Source organism: Penicillium pulvis, assembly GCF_028828015.1.
Source record: "Penicillium pulvis strain IBT 33274 chromosome Unknown scaffold_8_segment0_segment0, whole genome shotgun sequence".
Taxonomy (NCBI): domain Eukaryota; kingdom Fungi; phylum Ascomycota; class Eurotiomycetes; order Eurotiales; family Aspergillaceae; genus Penicillium; species Penicillium pulvis.
This window is the reverse complement of record NW_026643080.1, coordinates 1,329,037-1,348,368: the sequence shown is the minus strand read 5'-3', so window position 1 is coordinate 1,348,368 and position 19,332 is coordinate 1,329,037. Positions and strand designations below refer to the sequence as shown.

The window sequence follows — 19,332 nt, the reverse complement described above, 5'->3', positions numbered from 1 at the left end:
GAGAGTTGGTTCTGTCTCTTATATATTTTGGACTCGAATTCATTGTGGCATGTTTACTTTTACGACAGAATACTATATTTGTTTGGTGATCAAAGCCTTGATCACAATAGACAATGTCTTGACAGGAATAGTCCTCAGAGTCAATGACTTTGTCTCACAATGGAGTCAAGACCTTTGTCCTGTTACCTACACCCTTTATGGCGAAGACTAAGCTACTCATGGAACTGATATCTACGCTGCAGGCAAACAGATTGTCTAAGGCAAAAACAATGCCTTTGATAGACAAGTAAAGGAACCGAATGATAGTTCTCAACATAGACTGACAATGCAATTTGTTATTACTGATATCGTAGAATTTGATTAATGTCTTGGCAAAGACTTTAAACTCTAGTTCGTTGCTGCTGGCGCGTTGCTGACAAAAACGACCATATCTGTACTATATTATTAGATTCCACTAGCCTTATTGGCTTGTTTAAAGTGAGTTAAACGTACGCAGCGGTGGCGGCAAAGATGAGGAAGTAATAGCTCAGGGTTTGTTGAGTTGTTGAGGGGGGGGGGCAGATCTTTCTGAGTTTGGAAGCTGGGTGAATTCAAGTTCCTAATTCTCAAGTGTTGTAGAGGCGTCCGGGGGAGCGTGCCTAGTGCTAGATTGGATTCTTTGACTCCAAACATAACTCAGCCCGTGTCAGGCTAGGTCGCATGAAATCGCGATGTTATCAATCTAATAGCTTTGAGATACACAATTTCAGATTGCATAGAAGCAGCTATACATTTTCACATGAAAATAATCGTTCTATACAGAAGCGCCTCAAACCACGAACTAACAAATCCACTCATAACAGGAAGCTCGGCGTTCTAACCCATTGGCTTTCTCTCAAACAGCTTCAAAATATACTCATTCTCACAGGCAGCAGCAACATCCAAACTTGTCCTTTGCATCCCATCCTCAGCCATAGGATCCATTCCTAGCTTCATCAAATATTGGAATCGCTTGATGAGATCCACGGGAGGGTGTTTGCCCCTTCTTCCAATACCGCGGCTTGCAAGCAAATGAAGCAATGATGACCCATGTTTGTCGCATAGGAAAATATCAGCACCATTTTCTAAGAACTGCTTCAATATTGGATCGTCGAGCTGCTCTGCTTCCGCATTTGGTACAGGCGAGAGGTTGGCTTTTTTAGAACGATAGCGTATATAGCTATTGAATTCAAGGTATTTGAAGAGAGGTGTTTCTCCACAATTGTTTCGGGCATTTATATCGATGCCATAGTCCACCAGTCGTTGCATTAATGATGTGTCCCAATGACTTGAGCGGGCTATATGGTGGAGGCCCGTATCTCCGTTGGAGTCAGGCTTTAGGGGATCGGCTCCGTAGTCCAGTAAAATCGTAGCATACGTGTGAGAATCAGCGCGCATTGCGTGATGTAGGGCCGTTTCACCGGCCAGGTCGACTTGATGGACGAGGCTGGGGTTATTGCTGAGAATACTCGTGAAAATTTCGGAAAATGCAACATCCAAATTACAACGTAGTCCGGATCGCTCACGTCCTACTATGTGGTGCAGGATTGTCTTCCCATCGTCGTCTTGTGCCATGACATCGGCCCCGAGGTCAATGAGCTTTTGAAAGACAAATCTTGCTCCTATGTCTTCGTCATTGGGTTTCCTTCTCATCGGGTTATCCGGCCTGTCAATATTTTCAGATGCAGCTAAGAGCAGAGTGCTTCCATTTCCATCACGGCGTTCAAGGTCTAGGGATTGTATCTGGAGGAATGGCTCCACAATGTGACCACCCCTTACAACTTCATGGATCACAGTGGAACCTTGTTTCGGCAAGCTCTTCGTATTTCTCTTTGCCAATGGAGAATGGGGACGAAATCTGCTACCACGTGATGTTGACAGTTTGCTAATCCAAGAACAAGTAGCGAATGGGTCTGCTCCACGTCGAAGAAGACTTTCGACCATATATTGTTTTATTTCAAGACTTGCAGCTTCGTGATCGTGAAAATCAAATATAGACGCATATAGCAACAGGGGTACTCTAGCATCAGCCATTGCGGGGTCATCCAATCTCAGCTTCATGCGGCCAACATGCCTCAGGTTGGCGTAGTCACAGCGAGAAAGTAGGATCTCCAGAATTTCGATGTGGCTAGCTTCTAACGCAGTGATTATGGCGGCTGTATCTACTTCAGCGCCATGCGTGACAAGAAGCTTGACCAAGTCGATGTCCATTTTGGCCTTTGACAGGCAGGTGACACCATCACCCTGAACCGCATTGACATTCGCGCCAGCTTCAATGAGGATCCTGACTGCCTCTTTGGCAAATGGTTTCTTGGACTCAAGTGCAATGTGAAGAGGCGTCCTCCTGTGATCGTCCAGGGCCTCGAGATTTGCACCTTTCGTAATCAGAAATGGCAAAGCTTTGTCCACTTGCCACCAAAAGTGCCCACAAGCCAGATAATGAAGGGCACCAGTTCTCCTTGACTCTGTGTAAATGCCCAACGTGTATTTGACGCTTCTAGCATTGAGACTCACGCCAAAATCCTCAACAATCAGCTTCAGGACGCGCATGTTAGGAAGTCGGCGAGTGCAGGCGGATATTATCAAAGGTGAAAAGGACCTAGTGATACGCCCTTCCTTTTCTGCATCTTGCCTTCTGTAACGGCCTGTGTCATCCAATTTTCTCGCGATTTCTGGGGTACAAACTCGAGCGAGAATGTCACTAAAGCCCCCATTTGCAAGAGTATTCAAAGCCGTATCGCCACATTTCTGGTGAAGAGATAGATACCTTTTACTCGCAGCAACCTCTTCAAATAGGTCGTAATATCTGGATGCCAATGCAGTCTTCAGAGTCTCTGCCAAAGCCGAGGATACCTGGGCTTCCGGTTGTCCTTGCCCTTCTTTATGCTTGACTTCCTCTCTCAAAGCCTCCTTGGCTACATCATATTTATCATGGACCATGAGGATTTTTAATTGAAGATCAGGATGATCGGTAACTTTCTTTGTTTCGGGGAAGCACCCAAGCCTGGACTCTAGGCAAGACACAGTATAGCCATGTCCACCCTCCACTGCTTTGAGCCAGACAGCTTTCAAAGCGTGAGAAGCACTATCAAGGATAGCACCATACTCGATCAGTAGGTCCATTATATCACCCACTCGCGTAGTATGGTGCTCTGTGATAACCAAACTGGGGCCACTATGAGCTGAGTGTTTTCGGGATGGGGCTTTGACTTCAGGTGGGTCATTGAATGGACGAGATCTATCCATCACCGTGAGACCAGCAGCATTCAGTCCTGTCATTGAAGGGTGATGTTCCCATAACGTGGCTTCTTCTTCAAACTCCGCCGACGACGCAAAGGGGGGCATCCCGTTCTTGTCAAGAGCATTGGGATCTGCTCCAGCTTCAAGCAATGACTTGACAGATTCCAGCTGACCGGAACGGCATGCATAATGGAGCGCTGTTTTTTGGTCCGTGTCAGTTTGATTGACAAACTGGATGCGCGCCATGTTCTCGAGCTTGAAGATTTGAGAGAGTACCATGCCCACGATGCCAGACTGACGGGAGCGCGCAGCAAGATGGAGAACTGTCATCTTTTCGTGGGTGGATGCCAATAGATCAGCTCCAGCATTGAGGAGCATATGAACAAGACTTTCTGAGATGGTCGCAGCAAGATGTATTGGCTGAATCCCCTGGATGTCACTCGGACTCGGACTAAAGCAGAGCTTGAGAACATAAGAAATGGCTTGTTTTCTCGGGCCATCGCGCGAATCGTCATCGTTGAAAGAGCACAAAACGTGTAATATTGTTCTGCCTTGGTCATTGGCCTGGTTTAAATCCATGCCCATACTGATCAGGGATCTCAGGAATTCCAGTTTCTCTTTGATGCCTTTGTCAAAAGCAGCTTGATGCAGAGGCGTGTTCCCTTCGTAGTCCGCCATCAGAGGGTCTAAGCCAACTTTTTTGAGAAGATCTAGGTGTCTAATATTGTCAGAGCTTTGAAGCCGCCTGGTCCCACTTTTCTGATCAATGCTGCGATGCCACAAGGTTCGACCCTGATTGTCACGGCAATCAATCCGGGCACCTAAGTTGATAAGTATGCTGACAAGGTCTAAAGCATATCTTCCATGTGATTTTGATCCGAATTGAGCAAACAAAACCGACTCGCCCTTGTTGTTTCGAGACTCAAGGTCCGCACCAGCGTGCATAAGTTTCTCAACAGTAGAAATTTTTGCACCAGCATGGATTTCGTGCAGCGGCGTATTGCCTCGTTTGTTCCTGGCTTTTGGATCAGCGCCCGCGGACAATAAAGCGCCGAGTACATCATTGTTAATTTGGCTGTGAAGAAGCAAATGCAGAGCACTATTTCCATCAAGGTCCTTGGCATTGACATCTGGCTTGTACGCCAGAAACTGGAGAGCCTCGTCGCAGCCGAAATGCGCAATATGGCAAAGCAGTGGCGTCTTGCCATCTGTGCTTCGATATTTATTGATGTCAACTTTACCACTCGCTAGAAGCAGGTCCAAAGTCTCTCGATTCGCTATTCCCTTTTTGTGAATCGGTGTTTCACCAGCATTGTTTTCGGCAGTGGGGTCTGCACCTGCTTCTAACAGGGGTTTGATGAGGCTGATATTGAATTCACAGGCAAGGTGTAAAGCCGTTGATCCTTCTGGAGTTGTTAGGTGCAGATTCGCACCTGCGTTCAGTAACAATGTTGCGAATTGGGGCGAAGCTTTGTTGGGTCTGATGGGAGATTCTATCAGAATATGTAGAGGTGTGAGTCTCCTACTACGGTCCATGCTCGGGGGGAGTGTGGTTGCTGAGGCCATCATCCCTAGCCCCCGCGGCACAAACTCGCTTCCGGAATTATGGCCGAAGATATTTGGATCTGCGCCGGCGTCTACCAAGACTTGGATGGTTTTGAGGTCCATGGACCTGCATGCCTTGAACAGTGCGGTGCTCTCTCGCAATATCGCATTGACGTCGACATCAGGTTGCTGGAGAAGTAGATTCACGACGTCTCCCTGCCCTTTTTCCGCTGCCCAATGAAGAGCTCGGTGAAGGTGCTCGCGATTCTGAAGAAACGGCAGGAACTCGGCAACAGCCTCAATATGACCGCCACGGCAAGCATACATCAATGCCGTGTGGCCTTTCCAGTAATTAGATCTGCTCACCCTACTCGTGTCTTTGGCGGTCAAAGGATCGACCCCAGCATTGAGTAGGACCTTGACTAGATCAGCATGATTGTACTCACCAGCTCGATGTAGGGGCTTTAAGCCTTCGTAGATCTCAATATTTGGGTTGACCCCATGATCAATGAGAACCTGAACCACATCTGCATGTCCATGAAATGCAGCCAGTTCCATACAATCACTTGCAAGATCCTTGTTCGAAACCAGAATGTTACCGGTCTCGAGGATATAATTTGCATACTGGGCCAGCCCAGTCTTAGCGGCGATGTGGAGTGGTGAGATGTTTTCGATGCGTATACCGGGCCACGCGAGATGAAGCCAAAGTTTACATCTCCTTGAATCAGAAAACAAGTTATCAATAACAGGGTTAAAGGAAGAAATATCTGAGCCTGCTTCTGCTGCTCGAAGTATATGTGTGTACCAGTTCTTTGAAGCGTATTCCAAGAATGGATATTGTAATCGCACTTCACTTTTCTTTGCCTTTTCTTCCTTCCAGGAAGTATGAGCCATGTGTTTCCTTTCCCATAGGATTTCAAGACACCCCGATTGGAGATAGTCCAAACAGGCTACCGCAAGGCGGTGATTGGTCGGGCCAAGTTGAAGGACAGGGTACTCAGAATCATTCGAAAACTTCGAGCGGGTGAACCCCTTTAGAAACTCGGTGAATGAGTGATGAATGACTGACACGGTCTCATCAGGAAGAATCTCAACTAGTGGGTCGCAAGCGGCCCTTACCAATTCCTTGGTTTCTTTCAGGTTGCGTGGCTGATCTGGGGTGCGTATAGTGGTCATCATTTCTGCAATATCAAGGAGACGCAGTGGCCGTGTCGCATGAGTCACAAACTGCAGGGTAAGCAGCTGAATCTCGGCTGGAATATCTGAACGCTTTGCATTCTCGCGTAATAGATCATTATATGTGGTGTTAAGGTCCATCGGTAAGGTCTTGAGCACCTCATGCGTATCAGCGCCAGGTTCTAAGAAGGCGTCCATTGCTAGTTTTGCAAACAGAAATAAACCATTGGCCCGACCGGGAACCGCTTCTTCTATCATACTCCAATATTCGTCAGAGATAGACGAGTTTCGAAGTTTGTACTGGACGTAGGAGGCAATGTCGAGGTCCACTAGTCGCTCTTCTAAGCGAACCTGCGGAATTGAGAACCCTCGTAGTGAGGCCTCCAAGGAAGGTATTGGCCGTGAAGTCATCAACACCTTCAAATTCGATGGACGCCACTGGCCTAGCTCTACCAGAGCGTGTAGGAACTTCTCGTTCCCTCGGTCCATCTCATCTAAGGCATCGATGATGCAGTAGGCCCTAGGGATAGACCCCAGCGCCAGCCTAAGGTCTTTCCAAAGATCACTTAGAGAGAGGCTCTCAAGAGACTTCCTTGCATCGAGGTATTTCTCGAGTTTGGCCTGTAGTAAAGGACTATAGTGCAACACTTGGCATATCCAGTCTCGCAAAGCAGCGATTGGCTTATGGTTTGCATCGATGATTTGTCGAAAGAAGAAATAAATGACCGGCACATCCTCTTTGCATAGCTGATCAATGATTGAAGCAGCCATAACGGACTTGCCGGAACCTGGAATGCCTTTGATCCATAATAATCCGTTGTCACAAGCTGTTGAGTGCCACTGCTGATAGACTTTTGTTGACTTGAGCCAAGTACCGGTTCCCGCGAGATATGAGGCACGATGTCTGCAAAATTCACTTCGTTCGAAGTTGTATGGAGTGGGCTGTAACCACTTTTCAATATCACACAACTTGTTGGCTGGCAGTGGGAGTATGTTGTCTGGGTTATAGTCGCGGATGTCTTCGGGTCCAATGACTACCGTCTCACTTTCATCAGAGTTGGATTGTCTCATGGTCGACGTCTCCAGGAGACTTGCTTTCCGCGGGTCTCCGAACTGGTGGGTAGTCTGGTGGTTTTTTTTCCCCCAAACGGTTTCTGTCCTGGGCAGCTCACTGTCCTAAATCATTTGTGGGAAATTCGCAAGGAAAGCAAACATGACTCAAAGCCATGCGCTAAGATCTTAGCGCATCAATAGCGTGTCATTTGAGCCGCATATCCGACAAGTCCCCTTTCATCCGTTGGTGGGACCAACTCGAGCCTGACAGGGTAACTGGAGCGGAGCCGCAGTGGGGAAGCGCTAACTTCGTACATAACCTTGGAATAATTTAGCCAAAAAAAAAGAGAAGTGTATCGGGACAGTTTCGATTGCGAATCAACTTGAATCCCCAGCAAACATAGCTTGATTGTCAATTGTGCCATATGTATCGTGGCCTTCTATATAGTGTCACGTTCATTTTTGAACACCTGTATCATCAATCATAAAATCGTGGTCAGCACTTATGTACATTCAAGGCTAGTCAAAGTCCACCGGAGGTAGTCCTCTAACTTCCAAAGCGGTGTTTACACAGATATGTAATATCTCGATGGCTTCCATCCAAGTGACCAAGCCCTGCTCAGACCTCGGAGTTTGGTTATCCATTGGCCCGCGTCCAACATTATCCTCGCCAACGAGCCACATTAGCCAACGCACTACAGCAACAGCCTTTTCGATATCTTTCTCGTCGACAATTACACGACCCAAGTAGTCGCACAAGACCTTCACGTCCTCACTATAGGGACCATGGCTTGCAAAAGCAGAGTGCCATTCGCCGACAGCTCCGCGGAGGTCAGGCAACTGTGACAAACGTTGTGATGTGAAAACAGGCCGCTCTGGTAGAGGAGGCAATGGCAATCGCTTGTCCTCCGGTGCGGGTATGGAAGTAGACGTCTCCGGTTCGGTATCTGGACCTGAATCGACAGGGGCAGGTTCTGGGAGGGGTTGTTGAACCAAAGAGGAGCGCCGTTGCTCATTCAGGATCTCTTGCCTAATATCCTCAGGTAGTGCAGCTAGAAAATCTGCCGATATCCCATGGTGCTCTTCGACGGCGGGAGAAGGTTGGCGAGGGTCTGGCTCGACAAGAGAAACGGCCGTTGTTGGTCTTGAGACAAAGTTTGTCAATCTTTGGGATCTGTTGTCGATCTTTGAGAATTTTGAAGGACGGCCACGTCCTCTCTTTGACGGTATGAATGGTCTCTTCGTCCCAATGGAGCCAGAAGATGATGGACGGGAAACATTCTCCAAGGGGGGAGGAGATGGTGCTACGTCCACTGTAGGTGGAACCTGTATTGAAGGCAACTGGTTATAATAACCTAGGACCTCATCACGCAAGTCGTCTGGTAGAGCTGCCAACGTATCAGGATCGAGCTGAGATTGAGGAGGTAGCGCTGGCGCTGGAATAGGGGGCTTTGGAGCTGGTGTAGGAGACACGGGATTTACAAGAGGAGATTTGCTCTGTGCCACGAGTCTCAATCTGATATCGCTAGGAAGTTCAGACAGGACGGCGGGGTCAACCTGAGTAGGCATGATGAACTGAGATCCTGGAACGTCTGGAGTGGTGTGGACGGCGCGACTTGGGGTTTGAAATTCTATACTGGGTGCCTTGTTCTTCGACGGACTCGTCGATTCGGCACCAGTGACAGTCTTCTTACGCGATGGAGATTTCGCAAAGCTGAGCTGTCGTTGACTGCTATCGACATTCGCCGACGACCCAGCTTTGAGGGGCTCAAGCTTGGTCATCTGGACACCAAGCCCTCGCAAATCACCTGGGGAAAAATTGAAACTCCTCAACATTGAGATGGCCTCTTTGGCCACGATGTCAGTGGCATTGGTGGCGACGCCCAAAACGACGCTTTTGTTGAAAACATCACATTTCCCATGCCCGAGATGCTTCACTGGTTCCAGTGGTGCATCCATTGACCGTCGCATAACCTTGAGGGTGAGCTGCTTACCCTTGACTAGATTTTCCACTAGACGACGGTTGAGCTCGCCACAGAGGGATTTCACAAAGTCTTCTGCTTGGTCTTGACTGGTGAATCGAATGCCCCAATTGACTTCTGCGGAAACCGATTTCCTGATAACCTCGTTTCCGACTTCCGTTTTGTCGATCCCTCGAGCATATTCCCACATCCGAATTCCAGTCTTGGGTCCTAGGCCAGAGACCAGTCTTTCACGAGTGAGATTCCTGAGATCCTTGACTAACGTCGCTCCAAGGTCTTCTAATTTAGCACTCAAGCTGTGTCCAACACCCGGAAGATCTCGAACTGTCAGTTCCCCTATGAAATCCAATACAGCTTCGGGCTTCAGTTGAAATTGCCCCGCGGGTTTTGCCTTTCGCAGAGCAACTTTAGCCTGGAGAATATTACCACCAATGCCCACGGACACGGCACATCCAGTCTTCTCCTTAACTGAGTCACGCAGCTCTTGAGCAATTTCACCTGCTTTGTACTGTTCTCGATCAACGGACCCCTCCGAAACACCTCTCCCGTCTGAGCCCCCTGCCTCTAGACACAGCTGAGTAACGTCGATGAGAGCTTCATCAATGCTCACACTCTGGACAACGCCATTAATTGCAAGCACCGAGTTATAGAACTTCCGACTAGCCTCTTCGTAGGCAGGAAAATCATACGGTAAAACTTGAAGCTGCGGGCACACCTCCAGGGCACCTTTCATCCACATGCCATTTTTAACACCCTGCCCACGAGCAACATAGTTGCAGCTCGCGATTTCAGATCCGGAGCCGGAACCATGCGCAATAGCAACAGGCTTATTGCGGAGTTCCGGGTGTTTGAGAAGGGCCACAGCAGCGAAAAATGAATCAAAGTCGACATGGAGAATATACCTTCTTGCCCCAGGGACAGGCTTCTTTTTGGGAGCCTGGGACTGAAGCTTCTCTTTTGCTGCCGCTTGTAGCTGCGCCTTCAATTCTGCTTTCCAGGTTGACAGATGGTGAAGCCGAGACTCTCGATAGAATTGTTGCAAGAACTCCGGGTTCACAACACTTGACTTTGCCATTCGGGGATCGGAGAGAAGCTGTGCATTGTATTCTTCGGATGTCATTTGCGCGTTCGGTCGGACGGGTGGATTTTGAGGGGGGGCATCTGTTCACTGTTCCAGTGCGACTCGGGTGCGTGTTCATCATTATTGGCGGGTATGAAAATAGCTTTCGGCGTATCTGGAGTGGTAGGTGGTATCTCGTCTGACGGGTCATCGGGGATAGCTTGGAATTCCCCATCGGCCGAGGTGAAGCTGGGAAATTCACCGTAATCCGATTGCGAGGATGGGGTGACCGGATCCATTATGGTTTGAGCTTGCATTAATGACACATTTGGTGGGTATGGAGAATTCGATCTCCTATCAAATGGGTTCATATCGTCCTCCCTTGAGTTGCTTCTGGAGACTGCCGCGTCGTCGGACAGCAGCAAACACGCGCAACGGCCATGGCCCGGGGTAAAGATCCAAAGGTAACCGCCAGCTGCTTTCGAGGTCAAAGTAATCTTAGGATGTCAAAAAGCAGCTCAGTGGGCGTCTAGATCTTTGGCCGACAGCTGTTAGCGGGGAAAGTGGGCTGAGTAGTGATAAGGCCAGACGGCCGTAGATGCGGAGGTGCGGAATGTTACCGAATCGCGCTAATTCGTCAACTGGTCAAAGGCGGTGAAATTATCCAAGTATGCAACTGAATCGGCCACTGTTTGTCGAGATGAGTACTAATATCTACATTGACTCTACTGATTGATCAAAGGTTGACTTCTCAATTTTCTATTTAATGAATAATGGCAATTTATAATATTCAATCTTCATGGATATTCTCATAACAACCGTCTAAGGTATCGAAAGGGTCAAAAAAAAAAAAAAACACAGGAAAGAAAAGAACATCCAGCAAATCCAGTGCTGTTAGTTTATGCTGAAACTGTAGTTGGAATACCGTTACCATTGACTTTCTCCAAATGTTCGACTGCCGACGCCTTACTCGTTCCGTTTGTTGCCGCTTCCGTGGGATAGAAATCCACCTTGCCTCCTTCCTGGATCACTCCTGCCCGATCCAGGTAAAGACGAGCTCGAATGTAGGGGTCCGTCTTCCAGTGGTTGACCCGCAACCGCTCTGCCAGGAAGGTTCTTTGGCTGGCTGCGGTCTGGACCTTGGTCTTATCCTTGGCCTTGGCCGCTTCGTTCCATTCCGCAGTGGCAGTGAGGAACTCCTCGCCGATTTGCTGGCGTTCCCGTAGAAGGGCATCACGGGTGGTGGTGTCTTCCATTCGGGCGTTCTCGCCCTCCTTGGGCTCGATGTATTTGTACTCCCAATTCTCATCACCACCGACGCCCTTGGGCAGCTTGCTGCGGTCGATAAATTTGGTCAGGTCGGCGGCGGAGCTGGTGAACTGCACCTTGGCGGCAATATCAGGGTCCATCCAGCCTCGAATGAGCTTCCAGATACCTGTCACAAAGATGTTAGCTGACTGACTCATTCGAGACAATAAAGCGCAACGTACCAGAGAAAATCCAGGGGGCATTGTGAATAAGCATAATTCCTAGTGACTCCGGGTAGTTGGCCTCAAAACACTTCAAAATAAACTTCACTGGCGGGTATTCCATGTTGGAAAGACCGAAGCCTGTCATATCAAACAGAACACACTGTGATGCAAATTAGTAAGTGTCCAATGGTTCCCCGGTAGTATATCACCTACAGCATTTTCAACCCCACCATGCATGGTAAGTCGGACAGACTCAATGACATGGACAATATACCGCTCCAAGGTCTCTTCACTCTGAGCACCAGGCTTGTGCAAGCGAACTTGGATGACGACAATTGGGCGGCCCAACTTGTCAGTGCCATGCACATAACTCTTGCCCATGCGCATTTGATCAAGAAGATCCTTTCCTTCTTTCTTCTGACCGGCCTCAGAGCCCTTCTCCTGTTTCAACGCATAGAGCTCACCCTTTGCCATTACATCATCGTCCACGTGCATCTCCTTGACTCGCCAGACAATGGCCTCCATCATCATCGCGAATGCCTTGCAGACGTCCCACTTACGCGCACGAAGGAATCGCAGCATCAAGGCATCCGGGTGATCGTGCTTCAGAAGTTCTAGGACACCCTTCCGCAGCTCGGCGGGGCTGATCTCCGACAAGGACTTCTGGACCATCTTGGTCTCATTGGGTCCAATGCCGAATTCCTTGAGATAGGCCATGAACTTCTGCTGGTAGGGCCTTGTGAGGGTGGGGGCGGTCTTGTCGGAGGCGGTGCTTTGCGCGGTTGGGGTGCGGCTCAGCAGTGACATTCGTCGCGGAGGTGCGGATGGCGTGGGACTTGCTGGATGTTCCTCAACACATCCATTGGCGTCCTCGTCAGAGGGCAGCTCGGCCGCTTTCAGCAGAATGGCCCATATCTTCTGGAGCTTGACCTCCTGGTCTTCATTGATGTTCCCCAGGAAGCCAGGGCGAGGTCCTTCCGTGGCCATTATTCGTGTAGGTTGTGTGCGTGTGCACGGTGTGTTAGGAGGTCAATTGGATTCTGGTGATCAGGTGAGAATGAGATTTGGCGAATGGAGCATTCTCATGGGGTCGTCCTGGATAATATATACACAATTGCCACCCCTCTAATGGACCCCAATCCACATGAAACCCCTCCTTATTTTAGCGTCAGCCTCGGCCCTAAAATGACAGACAAAAAATGGTTGAGGTCCATGCGACACTCAAGTTTCGCCGTGGACGATCATATCCCGATCGCAGGCAAGGATCAGCTAGGCCCGCCCACTGGTTCCCCGGATTTCCCAGTCAAGTCGGTGGGATGGAACCTCGGCCATTTCGGGTGTAGGAGGATCCACTGGCACCAAAAAGGAAAAAAAGGAAGGAAATACATGTGGTGTGGGTGGCCACAATTTTGAGAGTGGTTCTTGAGGTCCTCAGAATCCACAATCACGACGCCACTTGAACTGCTCATAAGACTCCGCGTTGACCGCCCCATCCAGTAGAAACCCTCCGGTGCCATGACCCCTGGTTCTCACTATCGCATTAGCTCTCACATACTTCGCTTGTCATGTCTTGACGTTAAACTCGGTTCACCATCATTTTACTGTATTTGCAGATCAGAGACCAATAGTATGCAAAGCCGGGCCCCACCACATCCCCCTCGTTCCTGATGCAAAGAACCGGAGAGATATATCTCGTTTCGGTTAGTGCCAATGAATGCGGATCGTCGAAAGAAGAGTCGTCTTCCCCACACCCCAACTTCACAATGGTGGGCTGTGTCATTGCATCATAAATTACCCCGCGGTACCCCAAGCCAACCATCTAGACCTTCAATCAGCACTCGACGATACGCTGTAGAGCCGAAGATAACCATTTCCAGTGAAAATGCCGAGTTCATTCCAGTTTCATGTGTTATCATGCAAAGCGATCACATCACCTCAAGCATGAAAGTGGGGACACTATCAAATCTAAGGGAGACTAAATCTTCGGTCTATTGTTTACCCAAGTTCGATATCAAGGGACATGCAGAAAGTACCCACTTACTACTGGTAATTGAGCACTTGGTGTCCCTGGCGTTCCTCATTGCTTATCTCTGGGCTAGTCTTGAATTTCCTTTGCTACAAACTTTGACACTGGAAAAACGCTCACCTAATATCAATTTAGTAAATATAAATGGATTGTGAGAGGCTCACAGGGAAATAGAATACTCGCAAGATATCACGCACCTACTAGTACTGGCTCAACTTAATCTAAACATAGTTCACTAGGAAAAAAGACCTCGGGTCAATGCGTTAATGGGATCTCGTGGGGGGGAACCAATCAATGCTAACCCTTAACATCTTATCACTTCATAATCTCAGCCTTAGAGGGTCGACACACTCTCCTTAACCTCAGGCCACTGATAACAGTCACATTTCTTTGCACCTCAAGAAACTCCATCTCCACATGTTCTCGACTTAGATGGAGAATGTTCTCTATTCTGACATTTTCCGTTGCGGTTGACAACTTAATTCACTTCTGTATTATTGAGTGGCTTTGTCATGCTTAACGGATACCGCTGTACTATCCTTGTCTCGCTCCCAATTCAGAACCAGTCGGCTGACTAGATAGCTAAGCATGTCCAAAGTCTTCCACGCGTGCCATAGAAAATAATCAGTACCCTCGAGATTGAGAATCAACTCATTAAATTCCTCGATGATGAGTTCGCACTGACGGAAATTAACATCTGCAAACATTTCGATATGTAATCCCTTTGACATTTGCATGCTGGATTAGTCTCCTCATCAAAAGCTTGGCATCATAGAATATGTACTGTTGAGCTGCTTGAGCCTTTTCTCGCTTGCCGAGCACTTGAGGACCCTTGAGAATTTTACTGTAAAATAGCAGGCTGTCCGCCAATTCTTTTCGAGTCGCTTGAAAGGACTTTCTTTCGAGCTCTGATCCAGGCCGCATCATTATGAGGTATTTCGGAAGTATGACTTATTAGGAAGGTCAGAAGGCGAGGTATTGGCGATGAGTTGATAGAGACCAGGCTGAATCTTATGACCGAGAGAGAGTAATGAACCAGAGATGTACCTTGCAGTGTATGTGTAGGGAGGATCGATTATATTGATGGTCCCGAGTCAACGCAAGGATCCAAACCATTCTTTTATAGTACCAGAGCAGTCGATATCCATAACACTTGGTCTATCTGTAGAAGGAAAGAATCGAACACTGCTGTCATTCCGTTTACTTCTACAGCTCTCAAAAATTGGATGTACTGGATCAATCAATATTGACAAGTAAAAGAGAAGGCATGTTTCACATGGTTCATCATCCATCCCCCTTTGATAGTGAATATATCGCATCTACAGAGAAACGATATGACACCTCGGTCTGTTTCGGAAGACAAAGAAAAGAACCAAAAAGAAAGAAAATCTTGCAGAACAAAGAGAGTAGATGATATGATTTACGGTGGTAGCTCTACACTCCAACACCAACAATTCATATGTTCGCTCTGACGAACCTAGAACTGACACCTAGCCGATATCTCCATCGGAGCAAGGTCTTGGACAGCAAACTCGATGACAAAGGCCAGATCCGAGTAGTTTGAATAGCCGATCTTTGTATTAATAATGTTATCGACTCATCAATTGGTGCTAAAGGGGATCCGTTGTCTCTACGTTTTGTTATGGCTTGTTTTATCACAATGATGGGTTCCACTATGGTTTAATCCATATTAGTAGCCACTTGGTGAAGACGTACTCATGTATGGGAAAATAATAAAGTAGCACTATGCGCCCCTAACTCTAGTATCTAGTTTGCACGTTCTATAAAAGTAGCTACCACCAGTCTATAATGAGATGTCGGAAATGGTTTGCTGATGTTCAGGTTTGCTCGGAAATTTACAGAGTCTCTCCCAGACCGAACATTCTGATCGAGTTATTCCAGGCACTAATAGATAATGTTAGTAGGTAATTCAGATCAAAGCACTTGAGACAGACTTACGCTTCACAAACTTCCTCAACGGAAATGCCTTTGACCTCAGCAATAACGTGAGCGACACGAGCAATGGCAACAGGCTCGTTTCGGCCCTTAACCATCAAGCCCTTCTGCCATTTCTCCTTCTTGACAGCCTTTGGTAATTCCGGAGCGCCAGTCAAAAATTTAGCCGAGGCATGTGAAGGGCGGATTTCACACTGAAGGGATTGTTAGTCAATACGGACGAACAAACAGAGACCAAACTTACCCAAGGACCATCCGTCTCAATCTGGAGTCGTTCTAGTGGAACAGCCTTCACAACCTCCAGGTTCTCCTCAGTCTTCATACTACACCCATTAATCCCAATATCAAGACCCAAAGCAACCAGTCTCTGCATCTCCTCCATCGTTCCCGTAAAACTGTGCACAAGACCGCCTTTTGGCAAATGAGGAAGTTTCTCGCCAATCAACCTCTCGAAGTCCTCACTCGCAGCACGAGAATGGAGGAAGAGAGGCATGCCAATGTCGATCGCAAGGTCTAGTTGAGCCTCGAAGTATTTCAATTGGGGCTCCTTTGCACTGTGGAATAGTCTGTCGTAGTCAAGACCGATTTCACCAAATGCAACGGCGAAACCAGATTCCTTGGACTCGATTGCTAGCTTTCGGAGCTCTTCGAGCATCTTTGCGGGTCCTTCGGGGTGCTCGTCGAACATCTTGGCTTGACAAGGGTGCACACCGACTGTAGCGTAGCAAAATCCGGCTGCAAGGCGGATTATTAGCTCTGTGAATTGAGGGGTACATAGAGAAAGCAGTCTTACGGTAGTTACGGGCGATTTTCACAGCCTCTTCGGACTCAACGAGGTCTGAACCTGTGACCATGAACTTTTCACAGCCCACGTCCCGAGCACGTTGGATCACATCGTCCAAATCACATTCATGAGCTTGCTTTCCGTGATAAGTGCCACTGAACATAGGATCACTCAAGTTGATGCCGATCTGGAGAAAGGAGGTTAGCTTTCAAGGCTGCGGGTCTCCGTAGAAAGCAGGGAAACTCATACATCGACATAACGAGGAGGTTTAGTTCCGTCTGCCATGGTTTTTGATGTGCGACTGCTTGCGGAAGCAGAGAATTTTGAGCGAGAGTAACTTATACAGTTGCCAAGAAAAGGTTGGTTCCCTTGAAAAGATCCTGTAAAATTTGTTAGTGATAAATGAATAGAGGGTCTAGTCCAAAGTGGGGCCGTGAGGGGGAACACGGATGACTCGATTCAAGGTTCTGTTTTGGAACTTACTTAGCCTATTATGGAACTGAGACTGAGTCAGAGCAGGGCTTAAGGATACAATGCTTCTGCTTGCTGTTCCTGTCCCAATTGAGGCGCTGATATGGCGAAAGGCGTTTAGTGGAGTGCTTTCAAGGGGCCTGATATGCATTTAATGGTGATCCGTCTTATTTCCTTTAGTTTCAGCCAGTCAACGCGCTCCTGTGGTGAAAACGAGCTTTCGCTGAGAATATTGACACGGTTTGTGTTGGCTCATGAAACCACCAGCCACATATATGGCTGAGCTCGTGGCTACTGTGGCGGTGCATGATAATATAAGCAGGTGGGTCTTGCTTTATATGCACACGGAGAGAAGTCCGCGCGAGAGTCGGTAACTCACCGCGATCTCCTAAGGGTCCAGGACCATCCTAATAGCTAGTCAAAGAATCAGAAAATTGGAAACTGTCTATTATCAAACCTCATAAAGGCCATATCTAGAGCTTGAAACCAAAAGTCACGACACATCTTCATTATCTTACTTTGAGGGCATTGAGTGCTCAGTGTTTTTATTGCCAAACTAAAATCGTAAATCTTAAACGGCTCACTCGCCTTGGACTTTCCATAAACAGCAGTGTTGCAAGTCCGGGGTAAGTCCGGGCATGTTACCGGGGTGGAGAGTACTCGCTCACTGGCCCGGGGTATGACCGTGATAAGCGCGCTCCTCCGCCTTCTTGTCTGTCCTTGCTGAGTATTAAACCTTCTCTGGCTGGCCAGCTTCTTCCTCCACTTGTTCATTTTGGATAGTCTTGTGCAAAATTAACTCGGTCGCTGGTTTGGAATATCACACCCTTCGGCTTCTCACAATAATGGCGGACCAGAAATTAGTATCCGTCAAGGAGGTCTCGGGGCATCAATCACCCGAGGACTGCTGGATTGTGGTTGACAATCAAGTCTGGGATGTGACAGATTTCCTTGATGAGCATCCTGGAGGCTCTAACAGTATGTGATCCGACACTTATTGTCAATACATTGACTAATGAATTCCCCAGTTATCCTGAAGTATGCGGGCCGTGATGCTACGAAGGCCTATACGCAAGTACATTCGCCGAGTGTCTTGAGAACAGGCCTCGAACCAGACAAGCTGAAAGGCGCCCTTGATGAGTCCACAATTGACGAAGACTGGATTAAACCACCACCAGGCGAAAGTGCCAAGTTACTTCTGGACAATGAAAAGCCTCCATTGGAAACCCTGATTAACTCCCACGATTTCGAGGTCGTCGCCTCCAAAACTGCAAACAAAAAGACGTGGGCTTTTTACTCCAGTGCATCTACGGATTTAATCACGCGAGACGCGAATAAGTCGTGCTTTGATCGCATATGGTTTCGGCCTCGAGTACTCCGTAACGTGCGGTCAGTGGATACTAGAGCAAAGATTCTAGGGAGCGACTACAAACTTCCGCTCTTTGTTAGTCCAGCAGCAATGGCCAAGCTCATTCATCCAGAGGGAGAATGTGCGATTGCCCGGGCGTGCGAGAAGAAGGGTATCATTCAAGGCGTGAGTAGATTGTCTCTCAAATATTGCCTTTACCTTGCTAACAATCTAGTTAGATTTCCAATAACTCTTCGTTTACTATGAATGAGTTGCGAAGCACTGCCCCAGACGCCAGTTTCATTTTCCAGCTATATGTCAATCGGGATCGAGAAAAGTCCGCCGAGCTTCTCCGACAATGTTCTGCCAATCCCAATATCAAGGCAATCTTCGTGACTGTCGACGCTGCATGGCCTGGTAAGCGCGAAGCGGATGAACGAGTCAAAGCTGATGAAGGCATTTCTGTCCCAATGTCACCATCTAAAGCGCAGAATGACAAGAAAGGCGGTGGTCTGGGTCGTGTGATGGCTGGGTACATTGACCCTGGTCTCACATGGGAGGATCTGAAATGGGTCCGACAGCACACCCATAAACCAGTTTGTCTCAAAGGAGTGATGTCCGCTGATGACGCTCTTATGGCTATGAAGGCTGGCTTGGATGGAATTCTTCTCAGCAACCACGGCGGTCGTAATCTCGATACTAGTCCACCTTCTATCATTACTCTATTGGAGATGCAGAAGAGATGTCCCGAGGTCTTTGATGCTATGGAAGTGTATGTCGACAGCGGTATCCGTCGAGGAACAGACATTTTGAAAGCTATATGCTTGGGTGCAACTGCGGTGGGCATGGGTCGGAGTATGCTCTTTGCAATGAACTATGGACAAGAAGGTGTTGAGCATCTCATCGATAGTAAGTTACAATTTTCGCGCATCCAGTCCCCTCATTGGAGCTAACCGGAATTTAGTTATGCAAGATGAACTAGAGACTGCCATGCGCAACATTGGCATCACTTCATTGAATCAGGCATCCCCTGACTACGTTCACACAGGAGATGTTGATCACTTGGTCCCAGCTTCTCGTTCACATCCATATGCTCGAGCCATAGCTAAAGGTCGGAAGCGAAGCTCGAAGCTTTAATAGTGAAACCTTCGGTAAATTTCATAGAGCTACTGTATATATGTTGTGGTCAATCCCATTTCCA

The 19,332-nt window shown here is 48.0% G+C and overlaps 6 protein-coding genes across 6 annotated transcripts; 1 reads left to right on the top strand and 5 right to left on the bottom strand.

Moving 5' to 3' along the window:
- Positions 1-855: 855 nt before the first annotated feature.
- On the bottom strand, positions 856-7,050 carry N7503_009910 (ankyrin 2-3/unc44; the record flags this gene model as incomplete). The annotated part of the gene is made up of 1 exon (XM_057069456.1): positions 856-7,050. The coding sequence occupies one exon, from the start codon at positions 7,048-7,050 to the stop codon at positions 856-858; it is 6,195 nt and encodes a 2,064-aa protein (XP_056916067.1).
- A 501-nt stretch (positions 7,051-7,551) lies between these two features.
- On the bottom strand, positions 7,552-10,134 carry N7503_009909 (uncharacterized protein; the record flags this gene model as incomplete). Its single annotated transcript, XM_057069455.1, has 1 exon — positions 7,552-10,134. One exon carries the CDS (start codon positions 10,132-10,134, stop codon positions 7,552-7,554), a length of 2,583 nt encoding a protein of 860 aa, XP_056916066.1.
- An 839-nt stretch (positions 10,135-10,973) lies between these two features.
- N7503_009908 (CRAL-TRIO domain-containing protein) lies at positions 10,974-12,533 on the bottom strand (the record flags this gene model as incomplete). Its single annotated transcript, XM_057069454.1, has 3 exons — positions 10,974-11,509; positions 11,565-11,706; positions 11,760-12,533. The coding sequence occupies 3 exons, from the start codon at positions 12,531-12,533 to the stop codon at positions 10,974-10,976; spliced, it is 1,452 nt and encodes a 483-aa protein (XP_056916065.1).
- A 1,533-nt stretch (positions 12,534-14,066) lies between these two features.
- On the bottom strand, positions 14,067-14,279 carry N7503_009907 (uncharacterized protein; the record flags this gene model as incomplete). Its single annotated transcript, XM_057069453.1, has 1 exon — positions 14,067-14,279. The coding sequence occupies one exon, from the start codon at positions 14,277-14,279 to the stop codon at positions 14,067-14,069; it is 213 nt and encodes a 70-aa protein (XP_056916064.1).
- Positions 14,280-15,428: 1,149 nt separating this feature from the next.
- On the bottom strand, positions 15,429-16,597 carry N7503_009906 (3'-5'-exodeoxyribonuclease; the record flags this gene model as incomplete). The annotated part of the gene is made up of 5 exons (XM_057069452.1): positions 15,429-15,477; positions 15,532-15,722; positions 15,773-16,263; positions 16,322-16,499; positions 16,562-16,597. 5 exons carry the CDS (start codon positions 16,595-16,597, stop codon positions 15,429-15,431), a joined length of 945 nt encoding a protein of 314 aa, XP_056916063.1.
- A 1,031-nt stretch (positions 16,598-17,628) lies between these two features.
- N7503_009905 (FMN-dependent alpha-hydroxy acid dehydrogenase) lies at positions 17,629-19,268 on the top strand (the record flags this gene model as incomplete). The annotated part of the gene is made up of 4 exons (XM_057069451.1): positions 17,629-17,761; positions 17,812-18,317; positions 18,371-19,040; positions 19,096-19,268. 4 exons carry the CDS (start codon positions 17,629-17,631, stop codon positions 19,266-19,268), a joined length of 1,482 nt encoding a protein of 493 aa, XP_056916062.1.
- Between the last annotated feature and the right edge of the window lie 64 nt (positions 19,269-19,332).